The 27,331-nt window shown below is 37.1% G+C and overlaps 1 protein-coding gene across 1 annotated transcript in view; it reads left to right on the top strand.

Annotated features, from left to right (window-relative positions):
• Positions 1–27,331, top strand: part of AOPEP (aminopeptidase O (putative)) — a 190,053-nt gene that overhangs the window by 58,588 nt on the left and 104,134 nt on the right. The window contains exons 6-9 of the mRNA XM_050913244.1: positions 11,874–12,063; positions 13,871–13,977; positions 19,168–19,270; positions 19,389–19,496. Of these exons, the coding sequence (XP_050769201.1) occupies positions 11,874–12,063; positions 13,871–13,977; positions 19,168–19,270; positions 19,389–19,496 (508 nt within the window). The remainder of the gene's footprint in view (positions 1–11,873; positions 12,064–13,870; positions 13,978–19,167; positions 19,271–19,388; positions 19,497–27,331) is intronic.

The raw sequence follows: 27,331 nt of genomic DNA, 5'->3' as shown, positions 1-27,331 counted from the left end.
CTTCTAGTGTCAGGCCACGGAGAGGGTAACAGCTTCTTGTTGCTACCTGTGACTTTGCTAAGAGGTGGCGAGGACAGTATGATAGACCTAGAGGTTTGAATCCAGAATATGACCTCAGTATGGAATTTATCTTTTTAAGTGTTTCCTACTCTAAGACCAACATGAAACTGCTATACTAAAGTTTAAGTTGCAGTCAAGCAAGTATGTACAGAACATCAGAGACACACTGTCTGATAGCTGAAGCAAGTCTCAAGGAGTGTTCTCCCACTTGACATTAAATTCTGCTAAAACTAAAAATGTAAAGTAATTACACTGTCTGTGGAGATTAACTAGATTTACAGCAGAGTGACTGGATTTGGCTGTAAAACTGTTAGCTATTTGAAAACTTCAATCTGTACTTTCTGAAAAATTGTACAATTTACACAACTTTTTGATCATCAGGTTCATAAATCTAAACTGATATGAATGCCAAATACCATTTGAAGTTTAAAAAAACCTAATTTGATCAATGCTGACAATACAGCATATAGAGAAAGAAAATTTAACCATTTGGCAAGATATAGACCTAACTGAGTCTGCAAGGAAGTATCCAACAGGACTTACCTGTTATCTAGCTAGCATTAACTGGATATTATCTGGAAACCTGATTCTGTTTGGTCTTGGTAGAAATTTTGGAATATGTTCAATTCCTGTGAGTGGTCAATATCCACATGCAAATATGAATGTATGGTCTGACAAAAAGAGAGAGGTTTTACTGTATTGGCAGAACTGTTGTCAGTAGAGTACATGGGGAGCAATAAAAAATTTTCTACTTTTTTTTAATTTAAAATCCTTGGTGATTTAAAAACAAAACAAAACAAAACCACCTCAAAATGCATATCTTCTGACCCGTGGTAGTTTATTTGCTGTGGTCTTGCAAGGCAGGAAACCACCTTAGTCTCTCCTTTTGGACTTGGAAAAATACTAATATAATCTATGTTAGCTTTAGCGTTTTGCCAAGTACAAGATTTGGCATTCTCAGTTTAACGGCTTCAAAGTTCCTTTCTATTTTCAAGGTTTATTTGATGAATTCACAGAGCACAAGCAATCAGGCCACTGTTGGAAATCTCCAGAAGAAATGTTGGATGCAATTGATGTTTCTAGAATATAATGGTGTTTGCTTCTTTTTGGTATACTTGAAAAGAATAGGTAAATGTATTTTGTGACAGTGTCCTGGACAACAGGAAAAATATTTGTTTAGTCCTTATGATGGACTGAAGCAAATTTGGAGATGTATGAAGAGGTAAATTGATAGAAGATGCAACAGAATAAAAGTTCATTAGTAGGTGATACTTAATAAGACATTAACACAGTTCTCAGTTATGCTAGCTATTTCCAGTTAAACTGTCCCCTGCTATGTGATTCAGTAATAATAGCTGGATGTCCTGTATAATGGATAAAGTAATTCTCAGGCACACTGAAGCTCTTCTGTCACTGGATATGATGTAATTTAATCTTATTTTTCCACCAGCACAATAAATGTGACTATGTGTGAAAGAGAATCTGTGTTTGTGTGTAAGATTTTACTTGGAAATAATCTTCCAAAAAGGAGGAAAATGAATGCATTGCAAGGAGTTTGATGTTCCCAAAAGATTTTGTTTACAGTTTTGTTGAACTATTAAGCATTTATTGTAAGGAGAGTAGATTGTTCTAGTTTTAATAATTATAATGCTGTTCTGTTTTAATATTGCATGATCTGTGGGCTGCCATAAAGTTGTTACAAATTGACGGGCTGATATAACATGAAATGAGGCACCTCTTCTGAATGTTGCTTTTGTTCTGTATTTAACAAATTAGTATGTTGACATTTGTCACTGATGGATTTCATTATTTGCTGAAAGGGTTTTAGGGGGTTTGACAGCATGAATGGTTTGTCCTACAGACTTCTGAGAACCGATAAAGGCATCTTTGTTCTTTGTGCAAAAGCACAACAGATATCTTATTGACAGACTCATACAAAAAAGAAGGCTTGTATAGCTGCTGCGCAGAATAAACTAAGAAAATAATTTTGAAGCCATTATGTATTCTTCTATGTTGTTCTCTCTTTTATTGCTAACAACATGTATCTTGTTAATCAATGTAACAAGAAGCATTGAATCCTCATTCAGTAAAATGAAAGCATGCATTTTATATCAGTTTACATACTGTTTATAGATGACAAAAATAAGAAAAACAGTAATGGATGCTAGTAGGACTAGTTAGTTAAATTTCTATTGCCTGAACCATTTTTAAGATGAGTGTGCAGAGTGTTGTAGCATTTGTATATACAGAGGATAAAGGCATAATAGAAATAATGCATTTTAGCAGGGATGTTGAAAATCACAATAGACTTGACAGTGTTGGATTTGTACCCATTCTTTTAAGTAAAATGAAAGGCTTCAGAAAATGGATTTCTAGGTACCAGTTCTTAAAGGCAAGAATTGTGGGTGATACTGCGTATGGGCAAAAATTAGATCACATGCACACTGGATAATTATCTCAATCTCATTGTTTGCTCCCACATTTATAGTTGGCACAAGAAACAAGAGTGTATTAGATATGAACTGAAAATCTAAAAGAATTGGATCTGTGTCTTTTTTATGATTTGAGAAGTTCTGATCTTTTTTTTTAAAACTCTGAGGTTTACCTTTTTATTTATTTTTTCTTAGATATACCAGGGATTTGTAGCGCTCTCTCCACCAGTAATGTTTGGGATTTCCTGAATGATTCAGGGATATATCTGGAGTTTTCTCGGTCTGCAGGTGAAGCATTTGTGATAGAAATCCTTAAAAAACAAGAGCATTCCTTAGGTTTGTGGTTTGTTGTTGTTTTATTCTGGTATGTGTGGATAAAAGCTTTCTTCTATATATTAAATGAAGAAAAAAATGACCCATTCTTTATTTTATTTTGACTTGTCCATGTCACCTTTTGAGACCACTGATGTATGGGCCCTTAACCTGAGTGAATTTTCACTAAATATGGAGAAGCAGATACATTTTGCTCTTTCTGTCTATTTATCATAGTTGGTTATTTGCACTTTGGCTCTCAGCTGTGTTAATATCTGCCAGAAACTTCATGATGTAGTAAAAGGAAATCCAGGTCTTCCAGTAATAACAATGATGGAAACCTACAAATAATGAAATCCATCCATGATCAAATAATATCAACTGTCAGTGACAAATGTCATCATTTAGACTGGAACTGAGGAATGTTGTTGGAGACTGTTCATCATATTAATCATTTTAGCAAGAATAGAAAGAATAGTTTGAAAAGGCTCTGAAACAAATGCTATGTGCATTTCTAATATAAAACAAGAGATTCTTTTTTTCAGTCTTCCCTTTGGTATATGAGAAGGAAACCTAAAAAAAATTATTATCACAAAAAACCATTTTGTATTTATAAAACGAGAGGTGTGAGTACCTGTATCTATATCTGTTTCCATTACCTTCTTGTTAAAATAATGTGATCAATTAAAATAATTAATTACAGTGATCAATGTCCATCTGTTGCTATTTTCTGTTCACTTTTTTTTATTTCAGCAAGTGCTTAAGGTTAATTTTGTGGTCCTAATCTTATAAATCAGTTTTAAATGAGAGAGAATGACTATAAATGCATGGTTCTAATAGAGACTTTCCACACTGTTATTTGTTATTAACCATTTTCACATGGTTAATAGAAAAACTTTTTTTTTTCCTTTTCTTCATTTGGCCATTTTCTAATATTTGGAAGCACTCAGAGAAATGTGGTAACAGTTTCATATGTAATCTGGAATTTAGCAAATCCAGAATGTAAACCAAATATTGTATTTATATGTGTATATAAAGTTCTTACTGAAATTAGTGGGAACATGGTATTTCCTCTGGCTCCTCAGACATGAACAAAATTTTCCCTTCAGCTTCTGAACCTCTTCTGTGATGCCACCTATGTCAGCAAGAGTAGAGATGTTTTATCATTGTTGTGATCTTTGCATCCACTGTCTTACATCAAACAAAAATGATACTCCTATGAAAAATTCCATATCCTAAAATACTATTCACAGAACAATCTAAACTAGAAATATTTTGATTTTCTTGATCTTGATTTCTTTGCTCTTTAACTGAAGTACTTTAGATTGACTTCCAATCTATCTTTTTTAAGAAAAAAAGAAATAAGCTAATTGAGTTGTGTAGCTTGTAAGACTTGTTTGGAAACATCTGCCATGAAACAATGGAATTTTGTACTATGAATACTTAGTAAGGGATCTGGAAATTGGTGTCAGTGATTCACAAATTATTTTCAATGTTAGCAGTGTCAGTACATTTTGAGAAGCAATTGCATGTGAAGTGTGAAGGTTAAAAATTGAGCTCTGTAAAATATAGAGAGGGGTTTTTTTAAGAGTGAAACAGGTACTTGCATTTATTGAAGCTACCTTACTTGCACTTACTCCTAAATCAGTTAACTAAATCAGTTAAATATGAAAAATTCCTTTTGTGATATACATGAAAAGCTTTAGTCCTCAAGGTGTTTCTCTCTGAAAGCTGACTAAGATTTTTGACAGTATTGTAGCCATTTGTTACGAAGAGGTATTGTGTAATTGATTTTTATAAGAGAATTCCATTACTTCGTGTTTTTTGGGGTGTGAGGTTTCAAACAAATCTAGATAAAAAAATCTTGATGGGAGCTGAGGTTTTTAATTCCTTTTTTGCCCCCTGTAATTTTCTATGTTTGCTTTTCTTTCTGTACAACTACAGGCAATTTGCTGCCTGTTACAAATCCTGGGAGTACAGAAGTTTCTAGATGAATTGTTGGGCTTACATAAGACAATAGGAAACAAAATCTGGAGAGCTCCAAAAAAGGTTCATGCCCTGCAAGTTCCTCTTTGTGATACAGAATGTGTAAGATGAAAAGAAGTGAACTAGAGCTACTGTTAGGCTTCCTGGGGGCATCAGAGGTCAACTGATGAATAACTCCTCAACTCCACAGTTCTTACTTGGGTTGACTGCTCACTGATCTTGTCACCTCTAGTTCCTGATGAGCCTATTACAAAGTTGGGTTAGCTCACTGTCAATACGTGGATCCCAGACATCAGACTGAAGTCCGCATATGAAATACAATGTTCGTTCTTTCCTTCTTGGTTTACATCCCAAGTCAGAACATTTGAAGCAGGTAGGATTTATTACCATGATATGACTGCAGCAGGGTATCAGCCACAGATAAGTTGCTTCGTGAATTTTTGTAAAACCCCTATTAAAGTTTTTTTTGTCTTAGCACTGTCAGTGTGTGTGCTCTGTGTGTGTTAGACAGGATGAGACAGCATTGTTTAAAGAAATTAGTTGCTTTATTACCAGGTTGTTCATCTTGTGGTGTGTTCCTGTTCTTGAGAGTTGGATCTAGGGAAATTCTTGTAACCCTTCTGTGGGAAGGGATAGTTTCAGTCCACCATTTTAACATTGTATATTTTGGTTGGATGATGGAGGACAGAGGAGCTGAGCCCCAAAAGAAAGCTAGAACTTCAAAACAGAGCATGCTTTAGAAAAAATTAGAAAAGAATAAGGCACATTTTTGGCAAGACTGGTGCAAAAATTAAAACCTCCAAAATGTTTCCTGTCTGCTAGATGTGCATTTTCTTGGGCAACTAAATAAGTATCTTGTTTTAGCAAGTACAGCTCTGCATTTTATACTTGAAGTCCCCTAAGATAGAGATATGAAATATGAATCCCACTTTTAGGATTGACTGTCCTATAGTATTCAAAGAAGTAGTTAATAGTAGATGGTATCACCCTGTATGTGGCTAGTTCCCATTGATCTAATTTTAAACGAAAAAATAAATTCTTAAGTAGTTTGGTTTGTTTCTTGACTTTTATTAATTTTGTCATTGTTAAAAAAATAATCCAAAAATACTGGAGATTCTTTTTTTAATACTTTGACCTTTTACTCATGTAAAAGTTTCAGAGCAAGTTATGACTGAAATTTTGAGGAAATTTATGGAAATATATACATGATACAGCATGAAAGGATATAGCAAATCTTTTCATTTGTGAACATAAAGTTAAGAGAATTGAATTATGGGGAATGAGTTGGGTTGATACAGTTTTCCTTTAGGCTGATCCTGTATTGGCTGGGAATGCATCAAATTCTTTGTTTATTTTTTGAAGCACATCAAACCTCTGTCCTTTTTGTTCAGGTCAGTATGATCGGTCCTTTTGCACTAGCAAATTAAAGTCTCCTGGCATATAAAAATTGCATTTGTCAACTCTTGTCAGTATCTTCAGTGTGGTTTAGTTTATTGTTGTTCATCATAAAGTTCCAGAGCTATTCTGGTATCTGAAGAAAATTTTATAAATTTCCTCTGTGAATAATGTCTGGACAAATCAAATAGTTGACTTGTAAGTCCAAAGACATTGGAAGGTGGTGTATGTCACAGTTGTATGTGATAAATACATACTGTCTTTTTATGCAGGTTTTTATTTCAAGGCTGTTCACTTGGTGTAATATGGGATTGGAGATAATGAGAAATATCAAGAGTTGTTACAAACCCAGTTGTTTGTATAGCAGCTGTTTGAGCTTAGGCTCATGTTACCTTTTTCCCTTCACTGTATAATTTCTTCAGTTTTATGCCAAGTACTGGTTTTGCTGTCGAACAGTACTAAAGAGAGTTTCTCCTGAGAGGGCTTCACCCTTTTTTCTGCACATCCTGACTAATCTGGTTTGGTACAGCAAAATAAGCAAGACTGAAGTGATTGTCTGCCAGTTCATGGAGCAGCTACTGCTCAGGTGTTCAGATCATTAGTTAGGTGCTTGACTGAAATTTGAAGTTTGGATGTTGAATTGCTGTACTGAGTTGGCTGATACCATCCTCCTTCCAACACCCAGGGGTTGGTCTTCTTTCCCTGTTGCCTACCCTACTGTATTATTGCATGATTTATGGAGTAAAAAGTTAGTCATCTGCTTTAGAATGACTTTCAGCTGTAACTTCCAGTGACTTGTTGGTTTCCCACTAAGATGGTAGGAAGGGAAAACTTTACGAAGTTTCCATTATTTCTGGAACAATGCTCAGAGTATTCTAACTACCAGATCTTTGCTGCTACAACTACATCTGCATGTATATTTGAGTTTCTGGTACGCTATAACCTAGGAGATTAAAAAGGTGGTTTGTTTCTGTAGTTCTCTCAGTACTGGACTGTAGCATACACCAGAATGCTGGAGATTATAGAGGTGAGTAAGTGGATGTTGCATGTTCTTGTGTCTGCATTCCAATGGCACAAGTGTCCTCAAAGATAAATTAAGCTAACATTCAAAGTCTGATGTGGATACCACAGACAATATGCTAATACTGTTCTTTGTATCACTGGAATAATGTAGCTTGAAGGCAACTGATGAGAGGTTGTACGAACTATATGTAAAGAGCTGTCATTTAATTGTCTAACTTTCTCAAATTCCAGTAATCTTTAAATGTATATCTTAATTTTAATGTGTTCCTATGAAAATATTTTTAGAGAGATTTCCCCTGCTCCCTTCTACATGTTTAAGAAGGGGTTTTCTAGAAGTACAATGACTGTCTAACCCATTTACTATCTGACTACCTTTTTCTAAATAGGAAAAGATAAGCAATATGTGGAGTACTATCAAAGCATGAAAAATATTTTTTTTTATTATATAACTTCAGTCTGTAATGGTGATTTTGGGTGCTACTTTTGACTCCAAAGCATAATTTTCCAGCTGATATGGTCTTGGCTCTGTTATTTCAATAAATACATAAGAAAATGTATCTGCAAATCCCTGTCTGTTAAGAGGGAAAGACTGCTACTTCAAAAGGAATGGAACAAGTCTGTTAGAAATGAGCTTCATGTTCCTAGCTTAAATGTGTACTTAAGTTCTTGCACATACGTTTGGCTAGAGTTTGTGCTATGTGTCTCATCTGAGTATGTGTGAGCAGCCAAAGATAGCACACTGCTGCAGCCTGTGTGCAAAGCGGCACCTGCATCTAAGTCATAAGTCTGGAGAAAAAGTTTTGCGGAATTCCTTTCAGAGATTTGGCCTCTCAACTGGTCAGAGCTCTAGGACTCATTGGAAACCTTTTATTTGTTAAAGAGACCATTTATTAAGAACATCTACATGGGTGGATTTGGATGATTGGTACATCAGGACCCTTCAGCCTTTCACACCAAAAATATCTTTCCCTTTGGGGCTCAGTTTTTCCTTCATATGCCTTCATACCATAGCTACAGTGTTGAGATTTCCCTTAACTGCAGTTTAACTGGGAAAGGGAACTTGCTCCTTCTTTCAGTCAAACAATATGAAGACAGAAGTTATGAAGGTGTGAGTTTGGTCAGAATAATAACCTTTTGCTTTAAAAGTGTAACCAAGTGTATACTTGTTGAAAACAAGTCATTAACTTCTTTTTCTGTAAGAGCCATTGGGAACTTGTCCAGCTTCCTGGGAAGGACTGGTGGGGTGTTTATTTTTTTGTTAACTGGGAGAGGTTTCCCATCTTCCTTACCACATCCAGCTAGCCTGTTCTGGCCTGCTTTAGAAACTTGGGCTAGACTTGAAAAGACATCAGCTAGAGGCGTTTATAAGCTGTGCGTATCTCATCAGGTCTTGATGTAATTGCTGAGGTGAATCACCTTTATCTGTTCCTACGAACAGATTGGATTTCTTTCCTTTTCAATTCCAATGAAAGCAACGGATATCAGACCTTATAATTTGTTCCTAGTAAATCAAGTGGATGGTAGGAGGGCCAAATTCCTATTCCGGTAAAAAAACCCAAAACTTTTTGGCTATTGCAATTTAATCATCATTCTGATTATCTTATTTTTCATATAGACACTTTCTTGAATTATTGAGTGTTTTAGGAACAACACTGATAGTAACAATGTGCAATGAATAACATTGCACATCCCAGATGATGTAAAAAAATGTAGATTTGGTTGGTATCAGTAGAGGTGGAGAAGAGTTTCTGGAATTCAAACATGTATTGGAAATAGAGAATCTGTATTTTAAACTAATACATAGAATCAAACTTCTCCCCAAACTAATAGGTACTGGACATATTACAGAAACATGTTCAGACTTTGATAAAATTACTCTTAAGATAAAGGGGAACTTTGCACTGCTCTGTAGTGATACCTGTTGCTATATGTGGCTCTGAATTGGAGATATAGCTGCTTGTTAAGGGCAAACAAAATAAAATGAATCATTTAAAGTGTTCTCAGGAAAGGAAGTTGCTGGCTGTACTCAGACTCTAAAATTAAATTCTGCTGCAGCACATAATCTTATTTTTGGCCTTGTAGGAAGTTGTATTCTTATTCTTTGGCCAAAACTTAACTTATATACATTTTTCTCACTGAAGTGATTTGTAATCCTTCTATAAAGGAGCATGTTGTCCAAATGTGGCATTTCTATTATTTAAGTGATTGGAAAAAGCAGGAAATACAATCTTTACTTTTACTGTGTATTTACCTACAGTAGACTTAAAATGCAAACCATTCTGTGAGCCTGTTCATAAGGCATGAAGTTACTTTTGTTTTGCTTAACCAAACGGCCAAAACGCTGCCAGCAGTATGTCTGGAATGTTATTTACTTGGTCCATTTCTGCGGTTTTTCTTTGTAGCACTGTACACATGCCACAGTTAGGGGTCATTTACTTAAAACTGACCAAAGTAATACCCCCAAAGCTGCGGTTATTCTTCTCATCAGGGGCTTTATAATAAAAGGTTGTCCTGGTTTTGGCTGGGATAGAGTTAATTTTCTTCTTAGTAGCTGGTACAGTGCTGTGTTTTGGATTTAGTGTGAGAATTATGTTGATAACACGCTGATGTTGTAGTTGGTGCTAAGTAGCGCTTATCCTAAGGATTTTTTCAGTTTCCCATGCTCTGCCAGCAAGCAGGTGGGCAAGAAGCTGGGAGGGAGCATGGCCAGGGCAGCTGACCCGAACTAGCCAAAGGGGTATTCCATACCATAGAGCATCATGCCCAGTATATAAAGGGGGGGAGTTGGCCGGGAGGCGCGGATCGCTGCTCAGGCATTGATCAACGGGTGGTAAGCAATTGCATTGTGCATCACTGGGGTTCTTCTCTTCCCCCCCCCTTTTTTTTTCTGTTATATTCCTTTTCATTACTATTATTATTATTATACTTCATTATTGTTATTGTTAGTATTATATTTTACCTTAGTTATTAAACCGTTCTTATCTCAACCCACGAGTTTTACCTTCTTTCCCGATTCTCTTCCCCATCCCACTGGGAGTTGGGGGGAGTGAGGGAGCGGCTGTGTGGTGCTTGGCTGCTGGCTGGGGTTAAACCACGACAAAGATTCATCATGTTCTGCAGCTTCTGTGCTCCCACTTTTCCCCCCATCTCTCCCTCCCTCACTTCTCTTAATCAGAATTGCTTTTGGCAAGATTTGGAGAGCTGCTGTTTTTTCTTGCTTTGTTGTCTGTGACTTGATTCATCTATTAGTGCTTTAATTTCTTACATTGTTTCTTACAATGCCAACTGATTGAAATGTATTAACTTGCTTTGCTGGATGACTTCTTTTTTTTTATAAGGAGATGGTTATTGAGTATGTTTTTCTATTTAAGTGTGTGTCATATTTTATGGTCTCTGCAGTTCCAGACGTTCAACTGGTTGCAAGAAAACTGTGGGCGTTTTAACATTTCCAACGGAAGGGTAGGGCGGGTGGGAAGCTCTTTGGAATGCTGACGAATAATATTTGACTCTTGGAAATGTCTTAAGGCCATGCGCTCCCCTCCCATGCTCGGAAGGCTAGACTTAAAGACCTGTGGTCTTGAAGGTATTACCATTGTGCTTTATTTCCTTTCTAACAGGCTGCAGTTGAGAAAACAGTTGAAATGCAGATTATGGATGCCGAGGGTTAGTGCAGGAGTACTCTACAGATGGTGGTCTTGGTTTGTGCCCTTGCTACTCCCATCTGTGGCACGGTGCCCCGTTAATCCCTTGCATGTTAGTCAGAGGGCTTAGTTCTGCTACTTTTCTTTCCTAGATGAACTTAATTTCAAAGATTATGTAACTTTTGAGACGTTAACGTCTGTAACGTCTGTAAACATAGCAGAAATTGCCTTACAGCAGAACATGAGTTGGGAACTGTAGTAACTTGCAATTCAGTGTACGTGTTTTCAATAGCAGAGCAATAATTCATAACAGGTTTTTTCCCCAATTTTTTCTTACAGTACTTGAGTCCAAATCAGAGTAGATACAGATTGGGTTGTTCTCCCCTGTTGTGCAAAGCAGATATTTAGTGAATATCGAGTCTCCTTCTCACTTCTGTGCTTGTGGTAAAGGATGTTCTCCTTCCTCTGCATTTGCAGAAATGATCAACTCTTATCATCAGATGGTATCTTTTTAGCTTGTTTTAAGTTTTAACAAGCACATGTGCTTTACTATACATGGCTCGTGTTGCTTTTAGATAGTGATTTGTTTTCTTTATAAAATGTTTCTGCTTTGTTTATTTCCAGCTTTGATCATTTAAGTGATAAATACTTGCTGCCTATATTCACACCTGCTCATCTTTTATTATCCTGGCTTATATATAAATGCTCCTATTGAAATAAATCAGTCTTGTAATTTGAAAAATATAAAACTTTGGTTTAAGTTACTTCTTACAGGTAATAGCTGTTTGACAGTTGAATACAAAACAACTGCTTGACAGAATTTTCATTTGATTCTCTGCCAACCAACAATAAAGTACAACCTAATTCCTAAAAATACCTGAGCTATAAACTATCAGTCATGACCTAGCATGCATATAGTAATAAGAGGCTGACAAGGCTAATAAAGCCTATATATTATTATGGCCATGCAATGCATGTTATAAAAGGTCAATAATGTATTTTGTCACTCATTCCTATTGTGCAGCCCACACATCATCTTCCTGTCACAGAGTGTACTACCGGGAGGGAGCCATCTCTGTGGAACACGTCTGTGCCATGAAATTGCTCATGCTTGGTTTGGGCTCGCCATTGGTGCTCGTGATTGGACTGAAGAGTGGTTAAGTGAAGGGTTTGCCACTTTTTTAGAAGATATATTTTGGGCTACAGCACAACAGGTAAGGTGATGATACGTCACTTCTCAATTGAATTATGTGGAAATCAAAATTATATACCGTGCTGTAAGTTAGATATAAATTAAACCTCCTGTGTTATGAAGATGAGTCTTTTAAAATAATATTGGAATTCACGTGCTAACTTGATTTAAAAAAAAAAAAATAAAATCCTTCCTGATCCACAATGAATGCTAATCTTTACGGAGGTAGAGGTCAGTGCAAATGAGAATGGAAACATTTGTTTGTCAATGTTTACCTTCCCACAAATGTACTACTCAATTATTAAAATTCAGGTATCAAACAGTTGCTCTGCGTTCTTTCCACTTGTATTGTGTTCCTGAAACTGTAGCAATCAGCAGAGTCTTACTGAATATTGTAATATTCCAGGTACCTAATGAAAATGGTCTGGTTTTGTCCAGTGGATAGCCAAGAAGCGTACCTCAAAACAAAATGGAAGCTGATGAAATAGGGCACCAGCACTTACACTTTTTTTCTCTTATACTGCCCAGCAAGAGTTACCCTCATTTCAGAGGCTTAGAAATCATTGTCTGCCTTAAAATGAAAAGCTCATAAATTGCATGTCAGCTAGTGAAGTGGTTTTCTGATCCAATTCTTACTTTCGTTGTACCTCTGCTACTAGAAGCATTTTGTGTGTTAGTCATTTCTTACTATGCTTGTGTCAGGCCCTGGTTCTACCCCTTAAGTCTGCAGAGCTCCATCAGTGGAAGAGCAGGTGGAACTGGGAACTGATACCATACACTCCTCTGAGCCTCCATTTTATTAAGTGTCAGGCATATTTATAGCACCGAACAAAACAGAATTCCTTGTCACTTACCATGTTTCTGGAACAAGAAAGAGAGGAAGGCTGTCCAAACACTTTGCTTTTCCCTTCTCATCCTAAAACTCATTTCTGTCCTTACATTGAGCGTCATTCCTCTGCTGTGAGCTGTTCACATTAATTCTATGCTTTTGTGAGTCACTTGAAAGCATTTTCATTGTAGTAGACACCCTTCCATGCAGCTGAATGGAAAGGAGTAAGGAACAAAGCAGAGTGATTAGTGCTCTTGTTGATTTATAAGGTCAGAAAATTGCTTTTTTTTTTTTTCTTTTTAGAATTATTGAGTAGTTTTGGTGCTGTGCAATTGTAGGATTATAAGTATATTCCATAGTGCCTGACAATAATTTCAGTTGTGACTGAAATATTGGTGTAATGCAGGATAATATTAGCTACTTTTGCTTTCTCCATCTCCCATTTTTTCTTATAATAGCGAAGCATAAATTAGTAGTTATTTGTAAGCAAACAACCTGGCATTTATTTCATAAGCATGCACCTCTGTTAATATTACATAAATGGGGGAAAATACAAGAGGGAGCTTTCACAAGTGTGGCAGAAGTAGTAGGAAAGAGGAGTGAAGTCAGGACACAAAGCAGCTCTTCACTTTCAAGCTGGGAAGAGTAAAGATGCAACCAAAACTGCTATGCCAGGTATCTGTACTGTACATTTAGTTCACTCATTGCCAGTCACTAAAGGGAAAACAACATGCCCATCTCTCTCCTCAGGCAGAACTATTTAACCAACTATTGATTTGATGTGCACAGTGATGCTTCTGTTTTCCTTAGTGCTGCTATTAACTCCCATAGCAGCAACTGTTATTTTTTGGTTTGGTTTTCTGTTTATCATGGATATTGGTACTGTTTCCTGCATCTTCTGCACATTAAAGAGAAACAAAAGGAATTTCTCTTTCTGAAAATTATTATTGTCTGTTAGGAAACAGCAATCAGTGATCTGTGGGTTTTGTATACTAAGCAGCTGTCACATGATGAAGTAAAAGGGCACCAGGAATTGAAAGCTTTACTTCGCTGGCGCCGACTCCGAGATGAGGTGCAGAACTCTGAAGAAGAGCTGCAAGTTTTAAGGTAACAATATGACAGTGTAGTCTTTGCTTTTGCATGTTCTCTCTCTCCTGTTTTCCACCATTTTCTCCCTTCAAAGGATATACATCCAAATCATCTGATTAAATCCATTGCATTTCCTTATTTCCTTCTGAAGAAAAAAGTCAAATTAAATTGACTAGGTTATTCATCTTCTGTATAATGCAATTGGTTTTCTCTTTGTTATAGAAAGCTTTGAAAAAACATGGGATTTAGTTTGATATAAAATGTCTCTAAGCAGTTCACAAGAGCCTCTATTCAGGGGAAAAAAAAAGGCCATTTCCTGAACAAAGTTCACTGTTTGAAGCCGTAACAGATTCATTTTCTGTGGCTGAAGACAAGCACATACAGGAGTATGGCATCTAACTGCCAAGCTGAATGAAGTTTTAAAAAACAAAGGAAAAAGCATAATGAACTATATAAATCTACTTGCTCTGTAGAAATGACTAATAATGATATTTAAACAAGATTTCAGTCTTTAGGTACCAGATGCTGAGCTCGAGGCTTCTTCTTACATAGCTAAAGACATTAGATCAAAAAAAGATTCTTGCTTTGCTAACAATTAATAATCTGGGCTGTTCTGATTGGTGTCTTGGGAATTTGCCATAGTCTTTTATCTTGAGTGGCTGCCTGACATCTCCACTGCTTGTCTCCCCACAGTCTTTGACCAAGAAAAACAAGTTTACTAATCCTAGCTCAAATTAGCCCTACTCTGAACGAATCACAGAAGTACAGGGACAGATTTCAAGAGATTACGTAGACCGTTCTCCTAGCCTGAAATATAGGCAGCATACACAGACCATCTTAAGCAGGTTTTTACAAACATGTTCTTAGAAACCTCCAATAAAAGAGTTTCCACAGTACCTAGCTAAGCTGTTTTAGTGTTAAAAGTTAAAAATTGCTTCCTAATGCACAGTTGAAATATTGTTTATTTCAAACAATGTAGATTTCTTCTTGTCTTTCACCATGTGGAAGTGAAGAACAAATTGATCTTCTATATAATCAACTTTTAAATTGTTGCCATCTCATTCATTTTAAGGTCTTCCCTTCTTTTTGTGCTTTCCCAGTAGGACCTAAAAGCCTTTTATATTTGGGCACTGGAGACTGTTCACCAACACAGAAATTCCTCTCTATGGCCTCATGTCATTGAAAACATGTCACCAACTGCGTAACTGTAGTCTTTCATTGGTCTGTTTTACTTCATGCTTATGATGAATTGTGTGTCCTACATGTAAGCAGTCAGTGAAGTTATACATTTGCAAGTGTGCAATTTGATGATAGGTGTAAATACAAAAGCAAGCTTTATCACTAGCTGTCATACAGCTGCTGCCAACACAACTGCTGATTGACAGATGCTGGGGTTTTTGTTTGTTTGTTTTAAAATAAAATATTTTTAGGAACATTGGTTCTTATGATATGGGGCTTATCTGGATGTATGTTTTCCATTTTCAACATTATGAAATCACATTTGTTGTCTTGTGTTAATTATGTAGTTGTTACTTCTAAAAAAAGGTGTATGTGGTGCAAATTTCTAAAATCATTTTTCTAAGGGCCAAAATATCCTTTGTAGTTTGAAACTCGGGAAGGATTGATTTATCTTGAAATTGAAACTTAAGCCTTCTATTGACTTCCACAGTTAGTAGACATAAGTCTCTGTAATAAGCATGCTGCTTACTACCACATTTTGCACAGTGGTATTCTCAATGCTAATACAGAAGAATGACAAATCGTTTCTCATTTGAAAAATATGCCTCTAATATACACTTCAGGAGACGAACATGATGCCAGCTTGGGATTCTGGCAATTTCTTCCTGTCTGATGTCTCCAGTTTCTTGTGGTTGCATTTAAGGACTTTCCACAGGTTTCAGTCAGACATAAATATTCTTTACTATTTTTGTGGCATGGACTTGAATAGGTTGTCTCTTTGCATGTGTACTGTTTTGGTTTTTTTCTTTTCTTCTTCCTTCTGAAGGTATGTCCATGTGCTTTCCAGAGTTGGTATATAAAAGAAAATTTCAGTCTTGGGATTGCGCTGGGTTTTGAGGCTGTACTGAGGCTTGTGCTGGTTCAAGCTTGTGTTTTTATACAAGGATATTCAAAGTAAATGATAACTGTTTGTTACTTCTTGCCAATTATGTCAGGAAGAAAAAAGTCAGCCAACCCACCCTTCCTAAGCATAAGCGTATTCTTCAATTACTTTTTTGTTCCCTGCTGGATCTCTGCTGGATCATATGATTTTCTGTGCTTTGTCCTGACAGCAGGAAAACCCTGCCCAAAACTTGTCAGCTGATCCTATTAACTTTTGACCCAGCAAATGAATACCTGTTCAGACTAGGTGAAAGCCACTCAGCAAACTGATCATCAGCATGATGTTTCTTCTTCTTATGGATATTTGGTATTATGTTATAGTAGCATCTCATAAGCTACCTGTGAAAAAAGAAGTCAGGTGTGAAAGAAATAGATAAATGTCTTTTCAGCAGGCAGCAGCTCTGAAGGGCAGCACCAGCAAATCTTCGTATGGAAGAAGGAATTTGTGGCACTGTAGTGCTCATCCAGGATAAGACTTCAGACAGAATCCTGAGTATTTTCTCACAGAGTTTGAAGCAAACCTGCAGCGATAAAAGCACCTGTGAAATATGTCCTGGCACTCATTCTGCTGGCAAGCACCAACACCAGCACTCTCATCCAGTCTCTCATATTATGAAAGCTAAGAAGACTAGAGAAGTCCATTTCGTTCTGTGGAATAAAGCTGGTGTTGAGATTGTTTCATGTCCTGTCCCTTATGACTGAACTTCAGCTTGTGATTCTTCATTAAGACAAACCAGTGTTGATATCTAACTCTAAATTTGTCTCTGAGTTCCACTTGAGTCAAGTCCATTTCCCTTCTGAAGCAATGCTCTCTGACTGCTCTGTAGGTGTTTGAAGAGTTTTATTTTATCACACTGATAGGAAACGTGCCTTTCAGATGGTCTCTCATAGTCTCTGCATAGGTTTGCACGACTACCTAGCGCATCAGAGCATTTAATTACCAAGGACTTCCTGGTGAATTGTACTTTTACTTTGTACAATGTACTTCTCTGCCCGGCAAACAAAAAGCAGCATCTTTTGTTTCCTTCAGAAATGTGCCAGTGTCTAAAATGTGCCAGGTAGCAGCCTGAATACCTTGAATCAGCATTATGCCTGGCTTCATCTACTAGGTTAGATGCCAGGTTTTGTAGGTCAGTGTAACAAAGTTTCAGTCTCTGTACCTTCAATATGTTGTAAATATACTAGGCATTGCTTTAAAATAGTGTGCTGAAGTGCTGACAGCAGAGAACAGGGTAACTTTCTGAATATTTACACTCTTATGCAGACATTATCAGGGGTATATATACATCCTTTGCAGACGAAAATTCTTCAGTACCATCATGCAGATGGGATACTGCTTTCCAGTCACCTACTGGGATCTACACAGGCACAAAGTTGGAGGAGGAAGAAAGGAAGTATGGTTGCCTAATTTAGAATAATTGTGATTATGGGAGGTATTTCAGTTTAGTGTGGATCCTATAGCCTGTGCTCAAACTCAATTTTTCAAAGTCTGTAGACTGGACTATTTATTATGATACAAATGAAGCAGTTTTGGCTTTTTATATATGCAGAGAACAATGAAAAGTCGTGTATAGAATGCCAGCAGGCCTTCCTTCCAGGAGGCTGATCCAGAATGGAAATAGGTGTACCTCTGCTCTCCTACAGTGGGTCTGCAATGATTATATTGTCTTGTACAGCTACAACTGGAGCTACCATAGGAAGAAATCAGTTACTGATCTCCTCCTTTCAATGTTGAAGGAAGATCTTGAAAGAAAGTATGAACTATAGCATGGTAAAGGACTGTGTTAGGAACAGTGTAAAATTGAATCTGCATTTTTTTTCTGTTTTATTTTGAACAGTTATATTTTATCAATATTGTACTGTGTGAAGTGGATTTCATGTGCACAGGTCCTAAATATAGTACCTAAAGGGTGGAAAAAAAACAGCTTAGCACTCTCGACAAAACTCTAATAAGAAACCGTTACACAGATACAAAAAAGGAAGAATGTTTTCCTCAAAGCAGACATAGATATGAAAGAAATTCGATCAAAGGGATTAGCTCATGAGAAGTGTATAAGTGATGTGGTTTGAAGAATTCTGCACTGCTGTGGCCTGTGTTGCCCCTATTCTGTAGCAGTGGGGGGGAAGATGTTTGGTTTCCAAGACTGGCCATTTCAAAATCCACACATTGGATTTGGAGAGGTTGTTTCAGTCACAGGGTTAGGCTCCTAAGACAGACATCTGTTCTCAGACCACGGTTAGCTGGCATGTTTTCTGGCTGGAATAAAAAAAGCTAGAGGGCTCTTCAGTACTATGCCTGTGAAAGCACTGCTTACAAATGAAGAAAAAATGTTTGCATAGCTTCTCTTTAGTTTCACTCTGTGCTCATAAGAGTCTAAAAGTCCTCCACACTTTACTGCTGTAGATTTGTGGCATACCAGATGCTATATTACATTTTAAAATCAGGCAGTGAAGAAGTAGGTTTGTTCTAGACATTGTTGTGTGTAAACCCCAAATCTATGTGTGTGTGAAAGGCTTCCTCTTTTAAAACTTCAACTACGTTTCTTCCAGCCCCAAAGGGCAAGATCAAAAACAGAACATTATTTCTTCTGCAGTGTATTGCATGCAGATGAAAGAGGTTATTCTTGCAAGTACAGTCATATAAGCTGTTAAGCCAATGTTCAGGTATAAGAAAAGAAATCTCTAGTTGAACATAATGACTTCAATGTCCTTTCTTCCCCTTCCCCTTCCCCTTAAAATGTCTTTTTTGGTTTGTTTCTCTTTGTTCATAATGTGTCTGCACTGTAGAATGGCATGCAATGTGGTGTCATGCTGGCAGTGAAAAGAGTACACCAACTTAGCGATGGATTTCATTTGTACCCCAGCTGTCTGGTCAGCTATGTACAAAATTGCCTTAAAAGTATGAAATTCATTTGTTTGTCTGTCTAAGCCAAGTTATTTACTCAAGGTAAAGAAAAAGACTGAACTAGTCACGGGTGGCTGAAGTTACTATGCCATTCACAATGCTTTCAACTATGAGAATGTGTAATGTATGAGTTATTTCTTTACTTACTTATCCAAGACTTAATCAGTGTGTTACCATTTTAGGCCCAAAAAGGAGAGCACAGGAGAATCGAGTGAGTCTGGAGCATCTGTTGTCAAACATGGTCTTAAAGCAGAAAAAGTCTTCATGCAGGTTCACTATTTGAAGGTGAGTATTGTCAGCTGATTTTTACTGAAATTGCTTTACTAATATGATAAAGACTTCTTTCTTCTAGACATCATCAAATTCATAGCAACTTGTTTGTTTCTGGCTTAATTTCTTGCAGGGTTATTTCCTTTTGCGGTCTCTGGCAAGGTCAATAGGAGAGGCTTCATACCTTGCATCTTTACGAAAATTTGTCCATAAGTTCCATGGGCAGCTTGTCCTTTCTCAGGTACTGTGCTTGGGGTTGTTCCTCACTTTCTGAAAAAACAAATGACCTAAACTTTTGGTTTGACTATCTAAATCACCACTTCTGGTTGTGGTGAAAAGAGAGAGGCAGTTGTAACTTGGCAATATTGGTGGAATTCCTACCTGCTAGAGGGCAGAACATTTTTTTTCAGAGCAATACATAAATTGGACACCCTGATAGTATCCGATAATGTAAACAGTGGGTGATTTTTTTTTTTTTTTTTTTTTTTTTTTTTAAAAAACCTTGATGCTTTGAAATGTCAAAGTTCATAGGTGCTGATGTTCTCAAAGATAGGGTCATTTACCGTACTGGAATTGTCTCCTGTAGTCTTTTAGCTCATGGGCTTTGGTTGTGATCAGTCAGTCTTTTCCCTGATACCTCTCTGTTTCTGACAGAGAAGAAACACAGAGTAGGAATGTACCTGAAAACTTCTATAAATTGTAACAGTGCATGCACATTGTATTTCTGACTTTATTTCCTTCCTCTCTCCATGCTGCTTCATTCAATGCTTATAATTTCACAGTCTTTCTTATGAGGATGGTCTCTTTCTCACCAAGTCAGAGAGTGATGTCCCCATCACTCTGTAACATTGCACCCACCTGTATTACAGTCTTGTCACAGCCTCTGTATAGGTTTCCTCATCATGGTCCATACTCCCATGCTTTCTAAAGCACTCTCTTACTGAAATATTAATCTACAAGGGGTGTTTAAGATGTGCTGCTTCTTTCTTTCAGTAGACTTTCTCTGACAGTGATACCATGCAGTGGCAGCCCACTCTGAACAGCAGTTGTTCTCATAGAACAGGATTTCTTCCTGGATTGGTGAAGGCTTGGTTGTAAAAAATAACGTTGCATTAGGAATCGGAATCTGCCCTCCCTAAGTCCAACTGCATATATTAATCACTCGAAGTACAGACTTAGCTTGTTCTCTTCCTGGCATAAATGGTGTATAATTATGCCATGCAAAATAGAACAGCTTCAAAAGGAAAGACTGAGCAAGTCACACCACAGTATATTGTACCATCTGTTACGTAGAGAACCCAACTGGGGTTATAAATAGAAATTTACCTCCCCCTAGGTCTTTTTCAAAGTCCTGTAACCACTGGCTGTACCATTAAAAGGGAGACTGTCTTGTTCTCCAGTGTTTTGTTTTGAGAAGGGAATGACATAGCTCTCTGAACCCGAAGTTCTGGCAAATCCTGTCATTGGTGATGAATCCAGCTTGCACCATGGCACTGCAGCTTGTTGCTTCGGTAATGCTGTGAAAACAGCCATTCATCGGGGTGTCTGTGAACCAGGTCACTGAACTCATCACAGTTAAAAACAGGCCTGGAACAAAAGGCACAACATGACAAATATTTGGCATCGCTAGAAAGGCAGTGTGATTAGAGTGCGGGGCAGGGGAAGAGAGAGGAGAAGGGGTATGAGTGAATTTCTGAAACTAGTTTCTTTGCTGAAGTCTGTCTTTTCTGGAGTTATGGTTGAAATCTTTGAGGGGATTCAGGATGGTGATAAATGTCTCCTTGCAACACACAGTAAGGGCCTCTGACTTTGAAGGAATGGGGTCTAACACTTTCTTGTTTCTTCCAGCCACAGTGATTCTTTGCTCATTTGCTTACTATTTTGAATTTCACTTTTATGGGGTGAGATGTATGCCCATGTATCTTACAAATAGCTCACAGACCTGTGGATTCTTTCGTATGTCAAGTCACCCAGAAGTTAGGCATAGTAGCTCTGCTGCAGCAGCTCTGCCCTGTGGAGGAACACTTTGGGTGTTAAGGGAGTTAATGTTTCCACTGCTGCAGCTGTTTCCTGTACCATGTTACTGAGACCCTGAGCAGTTATGTTTGGCATAGCGTGGAAAATGCCAGTGACTATATGAGCCTTGTCTACATTATGGTGTCCAAAATCATAAATATGATGCTTCACTATTACACAGCTGGAAACTTTCTGAAAATTACAGAAATCATGAAACTGCTAAAAACAAGAAGCAGCCCAGTGTTTTAATCTGGTGGTAAGAAAGGTGCTCGCACTTTGGTGAGAAAAAGTTAGCTTGTTGCTCCTGGTTGATGTGAGATGAGTTGTGTCAGTAGACTGTTTAAATGCTGCAAAATGTCTTAGCACATTATACTATTAGTCATCATAGCTAGATTGCATTGCAATTGAACTACCCATCGACTAGAGACTTCTCCCTTTGTCCAGCACTCTGCTATGAAATATCAATTTGTAGCTTATTTAGCTCCACTCTCATAAGATGAAATACTATATGTTGTTTCTGCACCCAGAAACAACCATTTTGGTTATTGGATAAAAAATTGTTCAGTGTTTTTAATTATTCAAGCAAGAGTAAGTGATGCTTTTATTTCAGGTTTCTTAGGCTACTTTTTATTTGAATATGTGCAGTATGTCGATAGCTATGTGCTTAATGTGGGTAAAAAAAAACAACTTTCCTTCATTTGAAGATACTTGATTTGGTGGAGAAAGGGCTGTGTACTATATAACTTTTATTGTGTGCTTTTTGTGCTTTTACGTTGTTTCACAGCAGCCTAAATCCAGCTCCCATTGAAGCTGCTGGGAAGAGAATTTTAACATCATCCTGTTGTTTGGTCACTATGTTAAAAATGCAAAGGGGATAGGGCTATATCCAATTGTAAATGCATTTACTTTCTTTGTAAGAAATCTTAAAGATTGTATTTATGTTGGTGTCTGGTATAGGTAGATAAGCAATCATAGCAGGAATTGCAAATGCAGAAGCAATGAAGTCAAGTTAGTACAAAGTTTTATTATTCAAGTTCTTTCTTGAACAAGCATGCTGTCAGTGTTTAAATGACTAAAAGATTTAAAATAAATAGAAGTGCAAATGGTAAGTTTAAATATCATAGTGGTGTGCTTTCACCTTGTCCAAAATAATTGTAAAAGTTCCCAGCTTTAGGAATTGTGGGGATGAGGGAAAGTAAAAACAGTGAAAATAATTGCCCATGTTCTGAATACTAGTCTTGTTTTCGGTGGTGTTTGTAGTATTTTTCCTAGATGGGAGCTGCAGGTGCAAGGAAATGACTTCAGATGTGAGACATTAATCAGTTTGCCTTTTTCCTTCATTTTGATTGCATGCTCAGTATGTTTTTAATAGTAGTTTTTGTTTATTTTAGTTGAGTTAGCAACAGACGAGTAAAGCAAGTCTGGAATCTTTGAGAAGGATTAAAAAAAAATCTTCCATTTTTCTTTCTGTAAGAGAATTCACTTACTAACTGCTTTGAATGAACTTTTTAAATAATCAATGGAGTGTTACTGACTATAAATAAATACAAAGGAGTGCAAGTTGCTGATATTCCTAACACAGTTAAAGCTGTTGTTCAGTTTGATATTGAAATAAGAACACCTTGGGAATAGAATTGTTTGCAGACTTTAATTTTCATGTAGTTCTGTTTGCTATAATAATAACCCAAGGTCTGTAGTGTTCATCCATCTAATAGAGTTATAATTTGCTATAGTAAAATGATAGTCAAGGAGGCAGTGCTTCAAAAAAATCATAATTTATGCTATTCTTAAAAGTTTTAAAGGCAGATGTATGGATCCAAGCCCACTCTGTATGTACCTATATCAACATGTTCCTGCACACCGATTTGCATGGGCACATACCATTATAATCATTTTCTAAAATTGGTTTCTGCACACACACATCGCCATTCAACTGTCTATTAGCTTGTAGAACTCTTGTAACTGGAATTGGAAGTCTAAGCATGCAGTGTGCATGTAATTTGATGTTTCAACCTCTAGAATCTTTTTTTTAGATAAAAGTTTAACTAAAAATTTGTCTCTGCAGTTTGGCCCCAGCTGTTCTATGGTTACGGACCTGTGAGCTTGAGCGAACAGCTGTTGACATCCGTGGGGCATGGTGTGGACTCTGGCACTGTCCCATCCACAGCAGCCTCTAGGACAGGGGTCTTTGCTTTCTACACTCTCATGTGCTTGGAAAACAAAAATAGATGGGTCAGTTTTACTCAGATTGAGTTAAACTGTTCCAATTATTGCATAAATGAACATATTCCTACTTTTTTGTTAGCTGTGCACCATGCAGCCTTCATTCACTTTCCTTATATGTATGTGTTATGAGACAACCTTTAATTACTGCATGATCACAGTCCTTTTATTATTTTTTTTTCTAAAGCCTCATATACGTAGAATAGGTGTTGCTCTCATATGAAGCAGCTGCTTGGTATTTTGTTCTCTGTTCATTGTTCATAAGCACTGACTAGCTTGAGGCCATATCTGTATTTCAGTACAAGTATCTTGAAAGAAGGAACATGTGAAATATTGTGCTTGAAGTATAAGTAAGACTAGGTTAGTAGAAGTCATTAACATGGTATAAGGCAAGATTTTTTTTTGGTGAGAAAACTTTCTATTTGTTTTTTCTACTTTTTTCATAATTATATAAGATAAACTGTGTATTTTAAAGGACAGAGAGATCAGAATGAAGTAGAGCTAGAAATGGAACTGGAGAAGAAAGCAGAGTAGTGAAGCTCAGAGGAGCCCGGATGTTTTATAATCGTGTATTATAATCATGTATAATACAGATGGGTGATTAAAATGTCAGTTAATGTGTCACACATTTTAATGTCCAACAGTATAGTTGTATAAAAAAACCAAGTATCTTTTGGTATCATTTATCTCATATAAAGATCTTAAAAGAAGCAGTAAGTTTTACACATATAATCATCTTCTGTCAGGGAAGTGACCCATATATCTGAAAATGTCTTGGACCTTTCTGATAGAGTACACAAATCCTTCCCATAGCTGCTGAACTTACTAAGTCTTGAGCCTCAGTCTTCAGCTGTGGAATGTCTTTTTGCATTTCCACTTCCGTTACAGTAGTCTCTCACTCCTCTGCTGACCTAAAGTTTTTGTAATTGCTTAGCTTCCATTTAGCATCTTTCAAGCTTAAAATTACATGGTAGCTTGTTGTGCAATATCATTTGATAGGAAAAAAGATAAATAATTCTAACCAGAGCAAACTGACAAGGGAGCACTCCCAAAGCGTGTGGGTTTTATTAGTGCTGAATCACAGCTTCAGCTTTTGTTTCATTTAGTGAGATGTATTTAAATAATCAAACACATCTTACGTGATTTTCTGCTGGATAGTCTTAAACAGAAGTCCAAAGAACGATTGAGGGCTCTATGTAGAACTATTGATACGTAACAGATCACATTCCTCATCTTTTTCTTAGGTATGTATGTGTGTTCTTACATGTTTATCATGTAAAATAGAAGGAATCTGTGTTTAATTCGAATTTTTAGGTGGTGGTATATTTTGTATTTTTAGTGGACAGTGAGAATTTGTGTAACTTCTGAAGAAATTAAAACATTTCAAGTGAGTTTGAGGCAACATAGGCTCTGGTGTCAAAGCGTTAGGAGAAGGTGTGTTCAAGCTGCATGCCTTCACTTCCCTGCCTGGAGTCTAGTTTGAACCTTCCTGTCGATAAGGTAAGGAGGAATGCCAACGCTTTGTTCAGTGAATTAAGTGACAGCCAACGTACTTTTTCCAACTTATCTGGTCTCTGAATGGACTTACCTGCTCTGAGGTGTTTTGACATGTACGAAGATGGTTTTTGTGAAAGACCTGGGGCTCTGACAGAAACCTTTTTGCTAATACAGCTGGAGTGATTGAAGACTTGCTTCCCTTAGTTATTGACACTGTACCTAAGAGGACAAATTCAGTCTTGTTAGTATGGACAGTTTACTAAAATTGGTTTGTGTGAAAGCACTGGACTGTGAATTTGGGCAGCTCAGGCAGGGATACCTTCTGCTACTGTGCTACACAGGGACAATAACCCCAGTCAAAGAAATGCCGGGGAAGGCCATCCATGGGGCTGATATCACCTTAAATACCCACAGGAAGATTTACCAGAACTCCTTCTAAGATCCTCATATGTGCTATGTTTTCTTGTTTGTCACAATAGCTGGTCATTTTTCTTTAGGGAATTGTTAGTGATCTGAATGCAGCTCATTGGCACGGGGTAAATGGGCAACAAATTCTGCTTTTGACTGGAGCTAGTTAGTGGCTCTGTCACCTGGGGCTTAAATTGTCAAGCTGTCTGGCTAATGATTGCTGCCTGATAACAGAACATATATTTGAGGAGTCTTGCTTACTCTTGGTAGGAAGTTGTCGTCTTTGGAGGGGCATTCTGGGCTTGTTACCAAAACCCCAAGAGAAGGATTTCAACATGTTGCTGATTTTATTAAATAAAAGCCAGGACGATGAATGGGAAGGGAATTCCAAATAAACAGGATCCTAAGAAGGGTGCTGATTATTTATTTTTCCACCCAAAAGGGACAAAGTAACATTTACCATTTGGCTATGTCATTTACAAACTGCATAATTGATAGGGATAGTTTAACTTTCAGTGGGTAATTTCCATAAGGAATTGGATGTAAGTGTATTTGGAGTTTATTTTTTACCAGCTGAATGTCCTTTTACATGTATCACTTTTAGTCACGAAATCCCCATTGCTCTTATGCACCCCATTTATATTTCAGAGAATTTGACTGAAAGTATCTGTTGGTCGTAGAGTACTTGAAATATTTAGATTTGAGTTTTTCATAAAGAGGATATAATTTGTCTTTTAATAGTCAGTGTTCTTTATTTAATATCAACAAATATGATCAGAGAGAGGTACCTGTCTGGTGCTCCAAAACAGTTCAAGAGTAGAAACATGCTGGTCATTGCTCAAGACAAGAATTGGACTAATAATATAGCATCTTTAGTCATGAAATAAAAGGTCTAAACCCAGATCTGTCTAGTTACTGCTTCAATTAGCCTTCATTTCTAGGGTTCTCAAAATTACTTCTCTCAACCTACTTATCAGTCATTGGGTCCCCACTCTTCTTTGCCCTTGACTCAGACGTGCTACATGCATTAACAGTGCAAAGAAAACTACTCCTTGATCGCAATTCACAGTCTGTATCCAGATTTGATCTGCTCAGCAGCAGCCCGAAGTTGCAGTTGTGATTAAAATTGTTGGCTTCAGTCTGGACTATGGTGAGAGCAGACAAGAGTCTTTAGGGAATTTAATTATGAGGGTCTAGCAAATCCTTAGCAAACGTGTGTGAACTCATTTTTCAAAGGCTTTTTCAGTTTGGCCAAATGTCAATAAAATTCCACAAACTGCAGAATAACAGTTTCTTTATATAGGGAAAAGTTGTTTTCTAGCCTCTGGGTTTCCAGCCAGGGAAGAACAACAGGAGAATGTAGGGAAATTAGATTATTTAATCATATGAATATAAGCCAGTTTGTTAATAATGCAGCACTGTGGTGACATGTGATCTCTAACTCATATTTTCTTTCTGGCTTCATTGAATTACTTGCAACAAAGACAAAAACCAAACCAATTTGGTTTATGATCTGACTCAGCATTTACTTATAATTATTACCCTGGTCATCCACAAGTCTTTGCTTCAAAGTGTAAGGTCACTAGAACCTCTTAAAGAAATAGCATCAAAGCTTAAAAAAACCCACATTATTCCCTAACTTTTCTCTTGGACACTTCTGAACGATTTCATCTGGGGAGGAAGAAAAATATAGCCTGAGGATAAAATTTCACTCCAGATGGTTCGAGTTTGGCAAAATTATAAGCAACTGAAAAGTCAGACCTGTAATGGGATGTGTCATGCAGACTTGATAATAGGCAAATGTTAAAAGCCATGCAAATATGAGGTAAGTGGTAATTTGTTTTCCTACTCTGTTTTGGAGCATCAAAATAGAAGCAATTAAAATAAGATAGAATAGATTAATCCTAATTTTAAGAAAGTGTGTAGAATGAT

This window comes from Gymnogyps californianus, chromosome Z, assembly GCF_018139145.2.
Source record: "Gymnogyps californianus isolate 813 chromosome Z, ASM1813914v2, whole genome shotgun sequence".
In the NCBI taxonomy this organism is placed as follows: Eukaryota; Metazoa; Chordata; class Aves; order Accipitriformes; family Cathartidae; genus Gymnogyps; species Gymnogyps californianus.
This window is presented reverse-complemented; position numbering and strand designations above follow the sequence as displayed.